The sequence below is a fragment of the Corvus hawaiiensis genome, chromosome 26 (assembly GCF_020740725.1).
Source record: "Corvus hawaiiensis isolate bCorHaw1 chromosome 26, bCorHaw1.pri.cur, whole genome shotgun sequence".
NCBI classification, from domain to species: Eukaryota; Metazoa; Chordata; class Aves; order Passeriformes; family Corvidae; genus Corvus; species Corvus hawaiiensis.
In genome coordinates, this window is record NC_063238.1 from 18,600,431 (window position 1) to 18,623,343 (window position 22,913).

General features: G+C 35.3%; 1 protein-coding gene across 1 annotated transcript in view; it reads right to left on the reverse strand.

The window, feature by feature from the left end:
• The window catches only part of MMP16 (matrix metallopeptidase 16), a 174,632-nt gene that overhangs the window by 56,708 nt on the left and 95,011 nt on the right, over positions 1–22,913 (reverse strand). Inside the window, exon 4 of the mRNA XM_048286375.1 lies at positions 19,216–19,520. Within this exon, the coding sequence (XP_048142332.1) occupies positions 19,216–19,520 (305 nt within the window). The remainder of the gene's footprint in view (positions 1–19,215; positions 19,521–22,913) is intronic.

Here is a 22,913-nt window from a genome sequence, read left to right on the forward strand (position 1 = left end):
AAGCATTATGCTGTAATGTATGGTACTGTTACAGTCATCATAAACATAAACCTTTTTAATTGATACACATGGTAAGTGTAGGGTTCAACTGTCATAGTTCATGTCTAGGCTTTTGTGCAATTTATGACTTGAACCTGATGTTGCCATGAACCCAACTAAAAATGCTTTCATCAAGACATAGCTCCAAAAGGAAAATATCCTGACTTTGTTTGGTAAACTTCACAAACTGAAGACTACCTATTTAGGACAAACCCCACAGGGCACCTAGTCATTCAAACACTTGTAATCAGACCCCTGCTGATTATATGTAGATGTTGTCCATTTCTGAATCACTGTAACTGAAATCCTAATAAGGAAAATAGATGTCCTAAAATATTTCACTGTGCAATTTCCCTGTAAGAAGTGTAGTTGCTTATTTAAGTACTAGAGCTTCTTTTATTTTTGTAGAACTAAAGAAAAACGCAAAAACATGGACTCATATTATAGACCACTTTAATGTTTTTGTAATTCTCTTCTGAAAACATCTTTATATTTTTTATTACAGAGTATTAGACACAACTTTGGCAGTAGAATTATTGCACTCTTCTGAAGCAAATACAAATCAAAGCCAATGGAATCTTTTCTAAAAAAAGTTTCAGAGCTGGACATCTATGGTATTAATTTTGTCTCTTCTTACTCATCTAAGACATCATTCTGCATATCTTTCTGTGAGTCTTTCATACAGATTCTGTCATACTTAACCTGTCACAAAATGAGGCTTTGGAAAAATATTTTACATCAGGAGAAAGATTCCAGTCATCTGAGAAGGGTCACATCCAGAATATTGCCCATTTCACCACCTAGGGATGGGAAGAACCATCCTCCAGAACTGTGATCTTGTCCCACTGACAAGAGAAATACTCTAGATCAGCATCTTATGCTGACCATCTAATTTTTAATCACTGCACTTATGTGAAACTGGTGTTACCTATAGTAAGTCGTTTCTTGTTGAAAGAGAAGTATAAATAATGAAAGGCCTATGCTCATCTTTAACTCTTATCCTATAATCTGTAGATTCTTTGGGGATAGACAGTTATTTTCCACTGCTGGAACTTGATCTGGAAGTACTTTTAAATGTCAGTAGTAATAATATTAAGTTGCATCAGCAACAAAATTACACATATATACATTACAGAACTTTGAGGACATAGTTGACAGTATTTCAATTTCTCAAGTATTTCCTCTTGTTGACACAATAAAATAAACTTTATCCAAAGTACATATGAAAGAGGAAACACTTGGCAGTAGATGCCTTCATGATGTCTGAAGCCATGCTGATGTTTGTGAAATAAATGTTTGAATGAAATCATGAAAACAGACACAAGTGAAACTATATTCCTAGTTCACAGAGTCTTCTCATAACAAAACTTCTGATTCTTAATTTTAAAATATGAAAATTAAATGTTCTTGATCTTCTATTCAATATAACTGTGCAGAAAAATCACATCTTTCAAAAATTAATGTGACATAATGTACTTTTAGAAATGAGTTTATCTTATCATTTATAATTATGTGGTTTCCAGATGAAATGTTTTATGACAATATTTTTCTTAGATGCAGTTCTTTTTATAGAAAAGCAGATTGTCAATGTGCTGTTTCAATAGGTTTGATAAGCCTGACTGTCCTGATGACAAATGCTCTTGATATCTGAATCTGGCCTTCTATATGCAAACAAAGCTGATGTTGACATCATCTCATATGAAAAATCCACAGCTTCTGTAGCTAAACTCCGCATAGGAAGTGATGCACAGAAAGAACTCTGCAAAGGTTTTCATTCTGCACTTATAATGGAACAATTATTGTAATTTTAAATAATCATAGGTTTAAGATGGAAAGACTAAAAAGATGAGCATGTTACTGTACTACAGCTTTCATACTATCATGAAAAGTCTCACATTACTTTTCAATTCTTTTCTGAGTTTTGTGAAGGTTCTAAATCAGGTTTATTAGAGTTCAAAATTTCTTTCCCGGGTATTAATTTGAGTATTTAAGAAGTAACCTTCTTTTGCTTTTCAGACCTTCTGAAAGCAAATTTCCCTCCTATACCATGCTTCCTACATCATAATTAAGAATATTAACTAGTCTAAGTCTTATTAAGAAATGCCCTAACAAGTTGGCCACATTACGTACTGAACAATTTTCAAATCGTTTTGAATGAATAGTATTTATTCTACCACTATCATTAGGCTTGTTAGTATCAGTAGATCAAGGAGTGTTCTGCATGTTTTACCTCTACTGTTTGAGGCAGGAGGTTTGGGAAGTTAACTTGTTATAATTTCTAAAATTTCAATAAGCCACAGTTAATCAACAGTCTTGGAAGAGTCTATTGCTTCTATTTGTGCCAGTTATGCAATACATGAGGAATCAATACATCTTTGTTTATCAGTCCTTATTGAGTTCCCTTACAGATTTTCTGGAATTTCTACATTTTGTTCCATGTTGATCTGAAAGATGTGAAATAAATAGCAACAGGGAAATAAATAAAATCGACTTTCAGCTACTGGCATATCTTCCTTCCAGAATCACAGATAATAAGCATGTGGTAGAGGACTTTTAAAGTAGTACTTCTAAGTGACAGTGGGACCATGTCAGACAACAGATATTACGCAGGGGCTGGCTGTTTCTCTTTTCGTCTTTTGGATAGGGGAGATTATGTAAAGAGAAAAAAAAAAAAGAAAAAAATCCCAAACATTACATTCAGTGTCTTGACTGCCCCTCTGGATTTAGTCTTTATTTCCACCTCGTGCAATGCAACTTGTAGCCATCAGGGGAGCCATTAAGTGTGGCAAAGGCAGAACAGCCCTTGAGCAAATGAATAAGGGGGAAGTGAGAAGGTCACAGGAAAGAGCTGGGAGAATAATATTCTTGCCTGGGGTGACAATGATTTAACAGGGAACATATTTTCTACTTGTAGTCAAATAGCCCCATTATTCATAACAATTTCCACCAAGAGTCATGATTGTCTCCAGGGCGTCCTGAATTTAAACTGACCCAAATAACTTAGTGCAATTGAAACTCACGTTTAAACCATCCCAAGATGAGCTGTCTGAGTCCAGTACAGGTAGGGACTTATTACTATCTTAGTTTCCACCCTTTGTGCTTTGCATATGATTAGATTTCTCTAATTAGGCAAAAATTATTCAGTGCCTCTTTGCTTTAAGGTGCAGACTTGCCCGGAGTACCTCAATGCTACTGTAAAAAGCTCCTGAGAGTGCAGAAGGACAACCTTCTGTAAGTGCTTGCTCTTTTTCTCAAGGCTGCACAGAAGTGTGACTGCAAGGTTGACAGTAGCCCACCTTCAATTCCTTGGCCAGTGCTCCGTGAGCATTCATACTAGCTCAGGCTAGCTTTTTATCCTATTGACATTGGGTAGTTTTTACATTTTCATTTGCTACCACTGAAGGAGAGAGTCCCAAATGATTCTATATGTCAGTATACATTATCCAAGTAGGACATATTTCAGTCCACACGGCAAAATGAAGCACCATCACAAACTTTAACAAGTCATAACAGAGTTAAAATGCATATGACTACAATGATTTTTAAAGCTAAAGTTGCCACCAAAAGATATACAATGGTGAATATTCATTGTGATAGTCTCAGTTACATCTTGTTGTATATCCACAGAGTAGTAGAAAAATATTGGGAAATATTTTTCACTAGCCCAAAACTTGTGCACCTCTTGTGTTCCCTATTAGCATGGAGATTTGGAATAGAATGGCTGTAAGCTCAAAAAGATTGCAATTGTTTTTCTGATTTTATCTCAAGTTTGATTTCACAAGGGAAGAAAAAAAAAGGTACTGTGTGTAAAGAACTAAGATAAAATTATTATTTTTATACTGACACTTTTCTCTGAGGCTATAAACTATTTTAGGCACTAAATCTGCCTGACTTTACAAACACTGCCCAAACTACAGAATATAAATATGTACTAATATATCAAATATTCAACAGCCAGCAGTGTGGAGCATGTTGTATGGGGAAGACTTTCCCTCTAGCCTATATATACATTATTTTTCACATCTACAGATAAACAAAGCTAATATGCTTGTCCACATTAAGATACTAAGAAAACCTAGTTCTGAAGATATTAATTTCCATTTTAAATGGTATGTGAGTTCAATTTATAAAAGCCATACCCTTATGGCTTAACGCGTGACCTCAATTTTGAAGACTTTTCCATCCAGAGGAAAAAGAAAAAGAAACCCTAGAAAATGAATTTCAAATGACAAACTGTAAAAATACAAAGACATTTTATACATAGACATACACTCTTTCTTCCTGTTTTATACATAGACATACACTCTTTCTTCCAAAGAGTATTTTATTTAATTTTTCATGTGATGTAGATAGATGTTTTCTAACTAAATTCATATCAAACTGAAATGTAAATCTGCACAAGACTTCTATTATAGTCCTTTTACCAACAAGACAGTATCTCAAAGGCAAACTTACAATTAATCAGAAATATTACGCACACACAAAATACCCATCACTTTCTGTTCGATGTAAGCAGAATTTGCATTTTCATTATTCTGTTCATTTGTACCACCACCTGACACATCCAAACAGCTGACATGCTGCAAATTGTAGAGTAAGATTCTTACTCCACACGCATACAGAAAGAAAGAAAAAAAAAAAAAAAAAAAAAAAGTTTTATCTTGTTTTATCCTTTCCAGACAGGACAGAATTTCGAAGATGATATTTCAACAGTCAGTCATAAAAGAAGATTCTTTCTCTCTATGACCTTATTACAATACAGCAGAACTGAGCATATACATTACATATGCACTTACATAAGCACCTTATATGTATATATACGCTATATTGAGAATATACATGGACCTGAATATAAATTATAGGAATACTCTTACCCAAATAAAGGTGCCACATTTTCCAGTCTAAGAAATCTTATATAGTTTCTTGACATTATCTCAACTGCCATTGGCACTAAAATTTGGTAGTCTGGTGGTTATTTTGGAAAGGAAGTTTTGCTAAAAGATGGATGGAGCACCTTTGAAAAAATGAAGAACAAAACTAATTTTTTGTCAGTTTAAATAAGAATGTATCATATAGAGCATATCCATTTTCTATATGAACTTAGTGTATCTATTTTTTACACATGGTATTTTAAACAATCATTTTTCAATAATATATCTATATATCTAGGCTTTTTCACTGTGAGAAAATACAGTGACAAAAAAAATGCCTTCTTTCCCTCTATTAATACATAACACACACGATAAACTCCTTTCCAGTAGGCTTAGTGAGATATACATATATACATATATATATATGCAGACACAATGGGAGGTACAGACAGTTTGTTATATACAAAGTTTGTGCTAATTACTCTGTGCATAATTTAGAATACCTACACCCGTACGTGTATATTTTTGATAAACTATTCTATTTTAAAAAGATGAACAGATTAGTGTGAAATTTAAAATTGCTGCCTTGAAATTTGACAAGGGCACATTCTAACAGAGCAAGGCTGTCTTCAGGTGACTCAGATCATTGATGAGACATGTTGAGAACATTTGAGTTTAGCCGTGTGTAAGTCCTTCCTGGCAGTGCTTTACAGTTTCTGCATGATGTGGGCATAATTTAGAAGTCAGGACCCCACTTTCTTTTATAATGCATATCAGTCTGTACTTTAGAAGGCAAAGACATGAAAAAGATAAGAATTTCTGATTTACTACTTAGATCTGTTACCAAGCACATTGTACAACTTTTAGTAAATTGCTTGAAATGGGTGGAATTAATTACTTTAGATATTCTTAAATTTCTTTCTATAAAAAGCATGGATATAAGAATATATCCACTTTTTCTCACAGTTTCAATCACTAGAACTGAAAAAATTTGAAAACTATTCTGACTAGTGAATCAATACCAACTTCTCCAAAGAGAGGCAAGCGAAGCAGCTGGAAATGATCCTAGGGGAGGTAGAGAAGACATGAAAGTTTGCTTCAATATGATGGTATGTGTTCCTTCTGAAAATATAATGCTTATGGCTTTATTTCATGCTTTGAGGAAACCCTGCTGTGACAGGGAACCTAGCAAACTAAACAAACTCCCACATTTAGGTTGAATCTCTAGCTCCTCGGATCAACTTCTTCATCACTCAGGTCCACTACTGTATATTATTCTCAAATGGCATTCTCATTCTATTAGTAATAAGGTCATATTGATTAACAGATGGAAAAGTTTTATTTTGGGTGTTTTCATGGTCGTCTTTAGACAATAACTATCTTAAATAAATTTGGATTTTAATGGAATTTTGCATTTTTGCTGGAAAAGGTCTTCATACTAGAAATGCTGCAAATACTGTAACAGCCTTATCTATTTATACTCTTTCCTGACTTTTCTTTGTTTCTATTTTTAATTTTAGTGGGAAGAATAAGCTAGAGAAGTAATTAAAACTGTTTTCTTAAGGCTGTGAAAATGAATACATGCTGGGGTTGAAGATTTGGATATGTGCATGAGATATCACATGGTTCTCAGCTATCCTCCATGGTCTGGTCCCTGTGGGTCCTTCCTGTGAAGGGAATGTACATTTTTCTACCACTGCTATGTGGCACTCTGAGTGAGAATAAATGTAAGAGAGTCTTAATTGTGCATGAGGCCATATTAAAATTGAACCGCTGCTTTAACAAAAAAAAATATAGGGTTTGCCTCTAAGCCACTCAGATAAAGTGCTGGTTTGTTAACATGGTGGCTTTTTTTATTTTTATTCATTTACCCCTATGTCCTGTGTGTCCTCCTATGAAGAAATATTCGTAAATGCTAGGAAGAAGGTCAAAGTCATACTGCAAATATTCACAATAGATGTAATCTGTCATGGGGCAGAAATCACAGAAGCATAGAATGGTTTGAGTTGGAAGGGGCCTTGAAGACCATTCAGTTCCAACCCTCCTGCCATGGGCACGGACATCTTCCACTAGACCAGGTTGCTCAGAGCCCCATCCAGCCTGGCCTTGAACACTTCCAGGGATGGGGCATCTACAGCTTCTCTGGGCACCCTGTTCTAGAATCTCACCACCTTTTAGAAATCTGAAAGAGTCCTGAAGATCACCAAAATCCCCAAAATCCCACAACAGAATGCACATAGAATTTAATTTATGTGGCAATCTTATGTTGGCTAAATTTTTGTTAGATAAATTTTTTACCCTGTATGAGTTAAATTACTGAGAGTAATTATGATATCCTCTAAATTAAATCACATTAAACCCATCAAAACCAGGTTATTATTATTAACACACCATTGTATCTTAACACAGACATAGAACTTTGAGAGCTTTGAAACAGTGACATAGTGGTTTGTATATATATATAAAGTTTTTATATGAACAATTCTTCCTTCACTGTTATTTTTCTTTTTTAATTCACATTAAGAAAAAAAAAAAAAGTCAAGATAGATTTGTCCATGGTTTGGGTTTTTTTCATTAAACTGGTGATAAAAAGAAATGGGAATTTTGAATCCTAATTGGCAAAGTGATTAGAAGAAAAAATCATTAAAAGTTCTCTGATCTGAAAAGAAGACAAGTTTTCTAAGAAGTCTGCAGACTTCAAAGGGAAACCTTTGCACCATATTTTAAATTAAGACAACTTCAAACTGGGGATCCTGTATACAGAGAAAGTGACAGAAAGACAAATCTGCTACTTTGGTTTTACTTTGTTAAAATTTACTCATATGAAATACTCTGATATATTGGACAACCTCCTGCTAAGATCCTAGGATTCTATATCCATACAGCTGTATGCTCCTCTAGCTGGAGGGACCACTGTATGTCTCTCTAGAACTCGGGGAATACGGTCAGTTTGCACTAGTGACTCTTGGCACTTGTTGGCATGGAGATGACTGAGCTCCTGCCATGGAAGGGCAGCCTCCAGGATGACAGATTGCAGAGGGCAGAGCAAAGGGTGCTGGAGAGTACAAGATGGTCAGACAGCCAAGCCATACTCCTGGGCCTCCCAGCAGAAGGAAGCCTATGCAAGAATTTGCTTAGAGAGGAAGACGAAGGCAGGAATACGTTGTCCCTGACAAAGTTCAGGAGAGATTGGACATGAGAATGTAGACCAGGGCAGAAGTCAATCCTGGCACACTTCCCCTTCTCTGAATTAGGAGCTCAGCAGGACCCCAGCCTGGAGCGACAGCAGTTGGCCCCAGCAGGAAGAAGGGACAGTGCCAGAGGTTCCATGTTTGATGGCTCTCAGACCAGAGATTCCCACTGGGAAAGCAGAGAGCAGAACACTGAGTCACTGGGGGCACAGTTTTCCACATCTGCTCTGCCACATCCCACACTCAGGCAGGTTGGGACCATTATCTCTGCACCTCTGCCAGCCACTATGGCCAGCCCTGCCAGTGTCACAAGTGATCATTAAAAACAAAAAACAGTTAAGAAGTGACAGTTGATTATATCTGTATTTTAGTTGATAACTTTCCTGAAGCTCAGGCCCTAATATTTTTGCTGCTTCTGGTAGCACTGCTAGCTGAAGCACAGCTAACAACATTAATTCCATATAACTACCAAATCTTCAGCTTCCTGAATAATCAGTGGTAATCCCATTTCCTCATAATTACATAGTATCAGTTTCTAAACTGCATCGCAAGAAAGGTGGTCTGTATGATTCTTAGAAATGGGAAACTAAAAGTATGTTTACACATCACCATACTACCAACTATGCCTTCAAAATTTCAGAGGTGCAACCCACTCGTGAATTACCATAGTCAGACCAATACAAGTGTTTGTCCTGCCATACCAAGAGCAGCAGGGAACAGCTTATGCCTTTTCTGACTGCTGTACTGAATTGCTCCCAAAACATCCATCTCTAGGGCTGAGATAGATTTCTTTTGACCCCGGTTGGTGCTGCTATTTTGAAGTTCTTATCACTTCAGTTCTCCTCTAATCTGAAATGGCACCATGCAACATCACTGGTGGAAGTTATCTAGCTACTCAAAACTGTAACAAATGTCTCTACCTGCACCTCTCACAGCAAGAGATGAGAAACAGGTATTTCAGAACATGATTCATCTAGTTTGTTTTAGACACCTCCTTCAGGATGCAACACACCTTACCCAGGAAGACAGTATATCTCTCCTATAACTCTAAAGGGACTCCATCAGATTAACTCAGATATAAACATCAACATATGGTCAGATTAATTCCACCCCCTCAAGTCTTCAGGCTTTTGACTTAGTTCTTTTCATTTAAGTCACTGGCAAAACATTAATTACAGAAGTACAGGATATGGACTTAAGTGATATATGTACAAACCCAGGAAGTACTTATCATAGACTGACTTGAAGGAGAGACTTAAATCTGTTCACTAGAAAAAAAACAAACAAAAACCCAAACAAAAAATGTTGCTCTTTTAACTTACTTGGTTTTTTTTTATTTTTCTGCTTTCATCTTTTTTCACAACCTGATGTTTTAGCTGTATATGTTTCCAGATTTTGGTGTTAGCTGCTCAGCACTTTTTGGAACCCAAACAGTTAGGAAGTCTAAATATAGATTAAAACCATTTTGGCCTCAAGAACATATGGTTTGGGCATTTTGAAGAGAAGAATTGTCAGGAAAAGCACTAATTATACTCTAGACTTGAGAACACTAATATTGTAGAAAATCTTTCATTAGTTAATCATATACTGTTCTTAAAATTCAGATATAGTATTATCTTATATTTTAGGGTTATCTACATCTTTCTACTTTTTCAACATCCATTACATTTCTGCTTAATAAATAAAAATGTAATTAAATATGTAATTACTGTAAAATCCTTGTCTTGTTCTCTCAGGAAACCATGACAACATCCATATTAATTAGCAGCATGATTTTTTATATTCTGTTTGCCCCTAAAAAGGCAGGGGAAATGAGATGGCAATACAGTAATAATATTCTATAGAGCATCTTTAGTATTTCCTAAATCTGCTGTCTTGAAGAAAAAGTCTCCATTAAGTGGCCCTAGCAACAAATAGAGACTTGAGGAACCCTGGATCACATGGCAGTCGGAATGCTAAACCTGCTTTAAATGACTGAGATGTCCCTTTCTGTCTAAAGGGAGAATTTTACGTTCATGGATAATGCCTCTTTCCTAAATTACTGCTACTAGGAGACCAGACTTAAAAGAAAAATAAATATTTTCAAGCCATTCATTCATTATCTGATTTTTGAGTTGTAAACTGTTTTCGACTTATTTGCAATAATAAAAGGGATTTTCTCTCTTTTTTTTTTTCTTTTTTAACTCAACATGTTTGAGACATGGCTTTTCACAAGCTCTCCATAGTAAATAATCTTTCAAGAACCTGAAATTCAGTCTCTGCTGTGAAATCTCATGGCTCATCAGTCAGTTTCTCTATTATTAGCCTTAGTTTTATTACTATTAGTTTGTATCATACATTTTAAAGAAATATTGCCTTTTTGTAGACTGATGGTAAACAATTATATCAATGCATAGAGGATAAGAATAAAAAGAACTGGAACATGGGGTTTTTTTCCCCTTTTTTCCCCCATTCTCTAAAAATTTCTGAAAGATGTAAGAATTATATAAAACTCTCTCAGATTCAGTACTCAAAATCTGCTAAGCTTCTTTCTAAAAGGAGAAAAGATTAAGGTAGGAGTATTTATTTGTTTGTTTGTTTGTTGTATATGTAGTGTTAGGGGTTTTTTGTGTGTGAGAGATTGTGGGGTCATAAAAATAATCGTGAAGGGGCTGGCCCACATTTTATGTTTGGACTCATTTAAAATAAATCTATTGGCCTGAACAAAAATGGCTTCCCAATACTCTTTTCTCATATACTGCAGGGGGAACGTGAGAATGACAAAAAGAGAAAAAGGAGCCAAAAACTCCAACACAGTTAGTTTCAACTTATTAATCCCTTTAACAAATATTTTTCAAGCAAATTTCACATTTTTCAACCAAATTTCCTCATGTAAACTCAATTCTCCTGATATACTAATACAAGGGTCTGATTAAATGAATCCATTTTGGGAGATAAACTTGACTTCATTGTTGCATAAACAGTTGTTTGAGACAAAGACATCTTTAAAATTAAAAAAAAAACCCACAAAACCAAAAAAGGCAGTTCTTTTTCAGTGACTGTAGGTGCAAATGCTGCCAAAATTGTCTGCAAGGACCCATGCTGCCTTTCAGCTAGATGTTTCCTTGGCAGCAAAGTTGATGTAACAGACAATGTGAACTTTCCTCATTTATTTCTATGCAAAGTCAGCCAGATCCGCTTTAACACTTTTCATTAGCAGTTTAAGATAGGCCAGCTGATTGCAAACTGAGGCAGATGGCAAATGAAAGCAAGCAAGCAGGTTCTGCTGGCCCTGGTAAGTGGGAAATAACCTCCAGTTGCAGTTTGAATGGATAGCTGAGTTTGCAATTTCCCTAACTGCTCCATATAGGCTTGCAATGATCTGTGTTTACCTACGCCACGATGGAAGCAATATGCAATTTAGTGGCTTGAGCTGTGCTGCCTTTTTGGTTTGCAACCTGCATCAGGACCGTCTCTGGCAATTAACCTACAGTTTAAATATCACCTTGCTTCTACAGACATGAAAAGCACAATGTAAAATGTGCATCTTAGTCTACAATCCCACTGCTTTAATTAAGAATATCACAAAGTCAATTCTCTTATATTCCTCAGCCTCTCTTTCAGTTTGCATAATAGGGCATATAGAAATGTTAGGCCAAGAAGGAAGCTGAGAGTTTGATAATGCACGTTGAGAGCCCCTGGGATGTATTAAAAGCATCTAGTCAAGCACATCTAGAAGATGGGGCTGGATTCATCTACAAGACTTCTTTCACTGACTGCCAGTTTTAAACAGATTTCCTTTTTAAAAACATGCAAATGAAGTGCTTTCCTCAAAGCCAAAGGGTGTTCCATGAAAGCAAAATCCTCCCCAAAAATTATAAAAATGAGGTCAGTACTTTACCAACAGTTAACATTTTCCATCATCTGGCTTCCAGCCAGTAGATGGGGTCCAGCAAACAGATCCTCTTCTATCTGCATAGTCCTATGTCCAATGACTGAGTCCTCACAAGCAGTCAGGGCCATTTATGATTTTTTGGATCATTTCCACCTCTTCAATAGCTGAAAGGGATCTTTCTATTCTCAAGTGGGGCTTTGCATACCATTATAATATTTTTAAGGATACAATTTATGCATCAGATGCTGGATATCTGAGAGTTAAGATTTTAGGTAAGATCTTGGAATGACTGGATATGGGACAGGGGCACACCAGAAAGTATAATCCAGGAAGGTTTGGAAAATTTAAGGACGGAGGAAGTTCTATCAGCACAAAATGCACTTACTGATAAGGGAAAGACTGGTTTGCTTTTAAATACTGAAGACTGTGTGGTTTTGTGACAGAAAGTATTACTGGTGTTAATTGATTCCTGAATTAAATTGGATTTCAGGGAAAATGGTGAAATTAAAAGAATCAATCGTTATTCCATATGCCCACAACTTGCAAAGCTCTTTGAAATATTATCCTGGCATCTTCATCATTGTGTAATATTATAAATGTAATAGTTGGGTTTTGTCATCCTTTATAATATTGCTAATTCTCTCATTTTGCACTCAAATAGTTTCAATGTAAAATGGAAGTTGTACTTCCTTAACCTTATAATTATATATAAACAAGGCTGCAACTCAACAGTCTCGGTCTCTTTATCCTGTAAACAAGATATGACAGAGGGCCATAAAATATGAATGGAATAGATAATATTATTAGAAAACTACTTTCTTACAATATGAGCGTCCATCTGTCTAAAAAAAAAATCAGAAAGAAGTAGTATTTCACATCTGCTTAAACTATAGGACATATTGTCACAGGATGTTGTGGGTACCAAATGCTTACACGAGTTCAAAAAGAGATTACACTGATTAATGAAAGGAAATCCCTCATAGGCTACTAAACACAAAAATATGGCCTGTGCCTCAGAAATTCAATGAGCAGATCACTGGAAGCTAAGAGGGAATATGCTGGGGTTTTATTGCCATATGTTTACCCTGCTCTTATTCTCTTCCTTAGGTATCTGTTAATAGCTATTAACTGCAGACAGAATATTTTGGAGGATAACCTTTGATCTGAATCCACATTTGAAATTCTCTGTTTACAAGCACAAACACAAGTACTATAAAATAAAAATTCAAGTAAGATATTAATCTTTTACATAGTTATCCTAGTGCAGAACTAGAAAATAAGCACGTGACAACTGCAAGGTCACACTGCTTGGTTATAGATCAAATTTGATGTTGATAATTGCTTATTAAAAACATACATAATCAATTAAGAGCACTATGTTTTATAAAATTAAAGCCATGTTAACATTGTAATACAGAGCTTCCTTTGATCTGTAATGCTTGGCTTCCTTTATACCAAGCCACAGCATGAGCACTGTTCAAGACACAGAGCTCCCTTAGGAGATGGTTTTCACAACTCCACTGGTTCACATTTCCAGCAGCATATATCTCCTGCACTGTGTCAACCACACCGGCAGCCAAAAGAAATTTACTACAAGTTGATCTATGCAGTTCAGAGATCAGGATTTTCATAAATTTTTCTTGGCTGCCAGCACAGTGCCCACAGCAGAATCTACGCACTAACTGGAGTCCAAGTACATTACACAAGACACTGTATTTGCATCAGGTCCAAGAAGCTTTTACTTGGCAATCTACAAACAGCATGGTACAAAGTGACAGGTTTGTTTGCTTGTTTTCTTGTTATAGCCTGCAAACTTGAATAATTTTTTTGAATGCCGGAGAGTTAACAAAAATAAGCAAAACTGAATAACTGAATTCTTGAATTTTTGAGTTTGTTTTCCCAAAGACGGAGTTTTATGCATACACACGTTATAAATATTCCACATGTATGTAAGTAGCATGCATTAATATTCTCCTTACATGTCACTGTACACTGAACCATCTATTACTTCTGTAATGGAGTTTCACTTGTTATTATTTATTGTATGTTCTTTGATGGAAGAATGGTTTTCTGCAGAATTTCAGTATGGTACACTAGCTACCTTGGTAAATTTGCTACAGAGGTAAAAGATAATGTATTTTAGTTTGACTTCTATTTCTCTTTCTGATGTGAATATGAAGATAACAGTATCAAATTACCATTACTGATCAACTGTGTTTATCTACACTTAGTTTTTTGCCAAATATTTTCTGCTGCTGGAAGACATAGTTCTATGGTCACATTTTATCCAGTAATTGGTACATTACTTATCATGTCTAATGTGCTTGAAAACTGAGCTCTCGAGAAATCCTTGTTTTCCCCAAGCACTACTTCTAAATCTTGCCCTGTTTTAAAAAGCTGCACTTGTGCAAGTAGGTCAATCTTAAATTAATCTAGTTAAAAGTAGTGCACTCTCAATTTAAACTGGTGTAACACTCCCTTAAAATAGGTTTAGATGCATTCAGTAACTTCCCAGAAAAAATAACTGCTTTGAAAAAGGTTTAAACTAACTTAAGTACATGTGGACAGAAAAATGTGGAATCAGTTTTGATAAACCAGAGCAATAAGGCTAATATGAATGCCCCTTTCAGTTTTAGTACAGAAAGATAGGACATAAGACAGGATTTTTCTGCAAGCTACTAGAAAATTTACAGAGACAGTACCTATCCCAGATGCTCCCTGGCAGTGACTTTGAACTTCATCACAGTCATTTGAAATACTGCCATTGAAGAAAATACTTTGAAAAAATATTTTTGTTGTGGGTTTTGACAGTACACTATCTCTGAAGTACTGCCACTCCTAGGGAGAAGTCATTGTCCTGTTCTGGATTTAGATACATCTTTAACTGTCCATAAATTTTTAATTAAAAAAAAAAAAAAAAAGAGGTGATATATATCTTCTAAATGGATTGGGGTCATGGGAACAAGGAAATGTCTCCCAAGTCTGAAGACTGGTATATTAAAATTTCTTCCTATTCCTTTTTTTCTTCTCTTTTTTTCTTTACAGTTCTTAAGTTCAGAAGAAAATAAGGATCTAAAAATTTTCTTAATAAGTGCTGATTTTTCAGATATTTACTTATGCAAATTGATTTCCATCTCCTGTTTATTCCTTTACCTTTTTACATGTTTAAGTGTAAATATTGTGGAACATTGTCCTGTAAAATCACATCCATTTTGATTTGCTGTTCCTGAACAGTATTTCTTCTTCTGCTGTATTTGCCAAGCATTACCAGAGTTTTAATTGAGACTGCCTAGGAGCACAAGATACTTTGTAAGGTGCCTGAAGAAACCATTCTGTTCCAAATAATTTACAAAGCTAAAGCTCTTATCTCACCTGAACTCTAGATAGGCAGATCATAGAGGAAATGGAGTCTACTGTAAGTGAAACAGCCTACTCCTACAGGAATTTGAAAAGTAGCTGTCCTAAATGAGAAAATAGAAGATGAGAGCTGACTGAAGGAAGGTTATAGTCCAATGCATACACTTTGTATAAAGTATTGAAAGGATACCATTCCCTTTCCTTATTAAAAAAATAAAATAGCAAAAATAAAAGGAAAAAAAGGGCATCATATTTTATCCTCCAGTTTCTCCCTCATTCCCCAGCAGAAGAAATTCTGTCCTCGTTTCCACTGCTTCCCTGTGATGCTAAGTCTATTGTCCTTCTTTCTGGCAATACTTCTAGGATCACCTGCAGGCACCACGGATGGAAATTCAGAGAAAAGACCTCCACAGCTCAGCTGGAGTTGAGGTACCAGCTGTACCCTGCTTACAGGGTATTATGAAAGCAAAGAAATAGATCATTGTAGAAAGCCTGTGAGTGTAAAATTGTATGACAGGAGGTTTTTTCCTGAGCGACGGGCCCATTAGTCTTTACTCCTACAAAAGCCTCATTCATTCTTCAGAATGAGGGAGGAGTCAAAGCACAGATCTCTTCCCAGAACATGATTGATAAGATAACATACCATTGAAGTGAGAACAAAGGAAAGCAGAATGCACTGTGCAGATGATGTATTTCTATTGCAACTGTCCTTTGAGTCTAGAGGATTATCAAACCAAAGCAAAATACAAGAAAATCGACCAAACATGATAAGAAAAAACCCCACCAAATCAACCAAAAACCTGAAGTATGAAGACACGGCAATTAACTAGTCAGAATAAATTGCTGTAGTAATTAACTACACTCAGAATACTGATTTTGTATATGATTCCTTATTTGGAATGAAAATTACTTTAAAAAGGACAACAGTTTATGAAAGCATTTCAGTAAGTTGCCTGTCTTTTCTGAGGTGGACTGGTGGACTATATGTAAATTGTTTTCATTAGAACAGTACAAGGTGAAGAATAAGGCTAGAACTTTTCAAAAGGACCTTATCTTTGCATTCTTGCTGCTAAGTAAACAAGTTGCTCTGTGTTTTTGAATCTCTCTGGAATACTGGAACAGGAATCAGAGAAAATCAGCCCCTTGGGGTGAGAGTTAGTTTAAAAATAAAAATAAATCACCAAATCTTTTTCCCATTCTACTGGATTTCAAATAATACAACATGTAGGTGACCATTGGACTATTGGAGCAATGAATCTTAAAACTGACACTCATCTGGGAAAAATGACTCATAGCTAGGATAATAAATATATTTTTCAACCTTCTGCTTTTCAATGCTCTGAGACTCAGCTCAAAATGATAGGAAGCCTAAGAGAACTGTAAGTCTTTCTTTCCTGTCAATCCGAAATGGCATGCTTGTCTTCTTTCTTCCCCTGGAAATTTTTTCCAGGAACAAAAAAAACCCCCAAAACTCCCAAAACAAACAAACAAAAACAAAAACCCCAAAACAAAATAAAAACAAAAACAACAAAACAAAACCCTGCATGATCCTCCAGGATTCCTAAACGTAAGCTAATCAGTAAGACAATCAGGAAAACCTGGCCTACCTGATAGCTAAAAGTCACCCATCAGACAAACCGGCACCCTGCACTGGCAGATGAAATGCACATATATTGCAATTTCTAGGGTTACAATGACAGGTGAATTTTCTCTGGACAACAGCTATTACCTATGATCCACAGTTCATACCATTTCAACAATAAAACAAACAGCTGCCAAAATTGTTCAGAGAACTTGCATTGGTAAGGTATTTTTATTAATTATCATGTATTTTTAAAAAATCTTTCTTTTTTTTACTGTGAACATTCCATTTTAACAGGAATATATGTCCCTCAAAAAAGTATATATGAGCACACCAAAGTGCATAAGTTATTAAATTTGCAGGAAAAATTTCCAATGATAACTATTAAACCTTCATGATATAGATAACAAACCTTTTTTAATATAAAAGTTCAAGGTTCTAAGATGCATAAAAGCACAGTTCTAGCGATAGCATCAATTTATTATCCCTTGATTTTTTTCATCAAAATATATTAAAATTCTTTAATACAAGCAGCAGCTTTTGAAAACTGCTCTACAAAACTCAACCTCAAAAGCTATATAAAAAAGGAGTGCCATTTTGCACTATGCAAATTGTTTAAGTTAAAGGAGAATGAGACAGCCAGAAGTTCGCCCATTTTCATACAAGGTGTGGAACTCTTCCAAAAGAGTTATCCCAATTTAAATTGACATCCTGACTTCAATGTACACATGCCTGTAGATTTTCCTGAGTGCTTGAAGCAATAGCTCCAAAACCACAGAAAATTGCGTGCAGTGTTGGTCTCCAACCAACATAAAAAACCAGACACATGAAATCACCTTCATTTACCCTCACAGTGCTGTGACTGAGTATGCACCTGAACTGCACAAACAGAGGATTCCCACCAGTGCTCCTTTGAGCTAAACGTGTGAAGAGGGCAAATACAAGCTGTGCAACACCACAGATTTTGCTCCAGTAAGAATCTAGGGATTGGTTCACGAGAAAAAAGGGTCTTGAACCCATTGTGCAGCTGAGGGCTTTCGCAGTGCCATACACAGCTCTTGCTTCAACTGATGCTGGCACAGAGGTATTGCACCAATGGAATAGTCACAACAGCATATTTATACTCCTAAAATATTAAATTAAGGTTTTGTTGCAGACTCCAGGCTACAAATACTGCTACAGATAAAGCTCTGAATTTCACTTGGAAGATCTCAGATAAGAAAGGGAAAGGAAAGGAATTAGATAAAGCCTCTCATCATTCACAAACTCAGTGTAACATTGAAATACAACAGTTCTGCACTTCTTGTCATCCCTGTTGTCTTTTGTATGCCAGAAACATCCTATTTGTGCGTCTGTGCATCTTCTTTTGAGTATCACTGTTTGCTGAAGAGATCTGTCAAACTTCACGTAACTGGCTTAGCGAGATCTACTTGGACAACTGAAGCTATTTGGAAACAAAACCTGCCACAGCATCGAACACAGTATATGTCTACAGAAAAGCTCTTCTTTGATACTGTTTTTCAGAGATGCAAAGTTAGACTTAGCTTTAAATTAGCATTCCCAGATAATGGCAGTAATTTAGTCACATCACCTTAGAGCTTGGCAATGGCCAGATTTTAGTTGTGAAGAGTAACTTTAAAGGGCATATTTAGTCTTTATTTGGTAAATTTTAGGTACGCCAACTGCACTATGCTGTCTTTATTTGACTATGGGGAATGTACTACTTAAGTAAATTGGATGTGTTAAAATTAACAATTCCAAAAGACATTCAAAAGTTTTTGGGAAACACCAATTCTTCTCTTGGAACTTTTCTTGCACCTTTAAGATTTGCCTTTAAATGCTGCCACTGCATCATCATAAATACAAACTGAAGACTAGGTTTTATTTTTTACATTGGTATCCACAAATTGGTGGGTAGCTGGAGGAGATCTTAACCTCTCTTATATCAGTACTAACGAATATTCCACATTTTCCCTAAACGTAAATAAGTTTGACATATTAAAAAGTGCAAAATTAATTTATGTAAACATTCAACAGTACAACATTTGAATGATCACAAAGTTTCCTAGTAAGAATTCAATGTTTTTCAAGCAAAACATGTTCTTATACTGTATCACATTTAGACAGATATTTTTCTGCCTAGGATTCAAAGAGACAGATCAACTAAATATATTTCCAAAGTAATGTTAACCTAGGAATGAAAACTATGTGACTTTAGGAACAGGGGAGCATGGAAGTAGTTCTGTTAGCTGAAAATTCATGCCACTCATCTATTTACTTTAAAATTAAATCTTCTCTTACCATCATGATTGGGATTTCCCAAAGTCCATGGCTCATCTGAGTCAAAATGAGTGTCTCCCCCAATTCCTGGCCCAGGAAAATATGCATGAGCCAAAAATCCTCCCTCCCCATCAAAGGGAGAACTGTCTCCATGAAAACCTGATGCAAAAATGATAGTAATATCCACGTCTCTCTTGCCATTTTCTAATTCAATGTAAGGAACTTCTTCAAATGTTAGAGGAGTTACATTCTGCCACACATCGAAGGCACGGCGAATGGCTTTACGAGTTTCAGCATCACCTACTTTTGGAGTGACGTTCTTTATGCTGAAAGAAACAGAGAAACATTACATAGATTAAATTTAACAGAGTGGTGACACTGCTAATATCCATTTTCCGCTAATTATTACAAGTTCTGTGCTTTTAACAAAACATGCTAGTCTGGCACTATATACTTTAAGAAGAGTATTTTTAAACAAGCTGGCGCAAAATTATGGTGTCAATCTGTATAGCCCTTTAAGCTAGAATTTATTATGCTAGCTAGCTTACTCCCAGCAGTACAAAAAATCTTATCTTTAGAAGATTAAAAATATATTAAAATGAAAAATTCTTAACAGTGGGATAACCAGATTAATCAACCACTGACTGTTTACCTCCTGGACCACAATTAGAATCCATCACAGCTAAAGAATGTCATGTCCTTTCTGATCAAAGGAAAAGTGTTTTTAGTTAAATGAAATTTTAACTTATTAGCAACTTCATTACCAAAAGGGAGCTCCATGCTGTGACCACCAACCAGTATTCACAAAGCCTTGTTGCATTTGCAACTGGATAGATAAATTCCTTATCAGAAACAAAGCCTTTTGACTTCAATACAGGTTAAGATGTCCTTTTATGATCTGATTACATCTATAAATCCTGCATAAAACTGTAGAATCCATCAGAGAAATCATTTTATAGAAGACATGAGAAGACTCAAAAATATGTATTTAAACAGAAATTTCAGTCTTCATTACTTCTTTAAGTGCAATATATATGAGAAAGGCCAAAAAAATCAGAATTGAAGCTTAGTATCATAGTTATTAGTAAATTATAGTGAAATCATTTAAAAAAATATTTATGTATTTTCATTATTGAATTCAAGGAAAGAATGTCAATAATCAATTTAAGACTTGTCCAATTTTCTGCATCATTTCCACTTGATTCATATAGGCAGCAAAAACTCTATTAGGTTTGTGTCTGCTCTGAAACTGCTGCAATCAGATTCTCTTTGTTCATTTGACATGTGCTTGACTACATGTCCAGCACAAATTTCAGAAATTGCATAGTTCTAGAGTACATGCAATATTTTTGTCAGTTTACAAAGCATGGCACATTAAAGGAGAACAAATACACTTTCATGAATAAATCTAGAATGATTGATTTGTTTGGCACATTAAATATGCTTGATTATATGGTACTTATGTTTATATAAATGGAAACAAATCTTTCAAGTGTAATTTTATAGATTTTACTTCATATATACATTTTGTTCATAGGTTCATGTAGAAAGCATAAAGTTACCTATTTGGACTTCCACTCAAAAATATATTATTGTACTGAGTCCAGTAGTGCTGTCTAACAAAAGCATAATTTTATTTTAGCCGGTATGTATGTTCCAAAGACATATCAACACAGGCTATAAGATAATATATTGTAGGAAATCCACTGCTTTCCTTGATCTTTTGTTCCAAAGGTGATTTAACCAATCATTACATACTTGTGCCTATTCTATTCTTTGCCTAGCTTGTATTATTGGTTCTTGTTCTGTCTTTCTCTCTCACATACATGAACTTCAACATTTTTCCCCCTATAAAAAGACATTTAAAAGACATTTCTCCACTGCAAAGTTATTACCTCTTTGTGTCTCTAAGAAATTAGAATTTTGAACTCTTTAAATCTCTTGTTATAAGACATTTTCTCCAGTCTATTAAATATTTTCTGTGATTTTTATTCAACTCAATCCAATTTTTTAATGTTATTTTAAAACTGACTCTGTCAGAACTACAAAGTATTGCAGTACTGATCTTTCTATCAGAGAGAAAATGTCCTCTGATCTGTAGGCATGACCTTACTCTACATGATGTAAATATCACGTGATTTAAAGTGCTTTTTATGATGCCCTTTCATAATTATTTGCTCATCAGTAATCTTATGATCAGTGTTGCATTGCTTTTTCTGTGATTAAAAAAATATTGGACACACTGGATCTTCTATCAGCCCTTGCAGTACCCCTCTCTGCAAGCTCTCTCTTTTGAGAATTAGGATTCTTTGAGACATTTTAATTAGCAAGTTCATAAACTACTCAGTCTGTGCCCCTTGAGAAAGTACAGCATTTTACAACCTGTCCTGTGACACAAAATCAAACCACATCACAATGGCACGCTTATACTGCCCCTACACAAAACTTGACAACGGTTCACCTGTTGCTATGCTAAGAATGTCACTTAAAAAGCTGGCAGATGTGCTCTTAGTCAATCCTGGTGTGTGCTCTCTAAGGCACGTGTGTTGCCTGAAGCAGAGCTCTTTGAAGGATTAGAGCCTCTATTATTTGCCATGTATAAGGAGTATGGCAAATGACTCAACAGGCTCTCATAGAAAACAGAGCATGTCTAGCAAAACTGAAATACTGATGTAGGAAAAGCTCATGTGAAATGTACAGCTTGGACTTTGTTGTTATGTTTTTTTGTATTTATGAATCTTACCAATTGGTCAAAGTCACACTTTCGTCTTAGTAAACAGAACAAAAGAAGGGTCTTCTGCTATTATATGTGAAATGAGGAAATGGATAAAAATAGATTGGAATTTTCTATTGGTGTTAAATTGATTAATTAATTGGTCTAAAAGATTTTGACTCAAATGTTAAAACTCATTTTACATTTCTTACTTTTTCAGCACATTGAATTAAGTTTTAATCACTGATTACAAATGAAAAATTAAGCCATTGTGCTAGTTTCACACTCACAAGCTAGAGTAGACTACCTATGATAGCAGACATTTTCCATGGGATTCAGCTATTGACTTGTTTTGAAATAGCATCCTACGTCTCCAGATTCATTGTAAAGTAATATTTTTCAAAGCATACTTTCTGTATTAAAACTAGAGAGATTTCCAGCTTCCAAACCAGTATTCTGGAGTGGGCAAGATTATACTGAAAAATGTAGCTTGAAAGAGAAATTATATAAATCAGCAGTTATTCCTATGTAAGAGTATTAACAGAAAATAACTGTCCATTTTTAATGTGTTAAACACAACACAGGTTCAATCCCAAAAGAGCAAATACTAACACTGTGCAACACAAACATTGAAATTGTCTTGCTGGGAACTTTGCTTAAAATAATCCACCAGTGCAGACATCTGAAACCCAAATTATGTTACATTTCTTTCATGTTGTTTATCATACAACCTCCAAGGGGGAAGTACAGTAAAATCAATCTATAAAGACAGCCTATCAATTACCAGGGATACTACGACTCATCTTTTAAAAGTCTTCAGTTTAGACCTATGATTGCAACAGCAAATAAAGTCTCATATGAGCCCTTTTCTATTACATTTAGATCTACATCTTAAATCCAGCAATCACCTGAAATAGTGGTGACTCTCACAGGCAGTAAAAAAAAAAAAAAGAGAGGCATTGGGTACCTTGCACTCAACATGTCCAGATAATGGAGCTCAAATAGA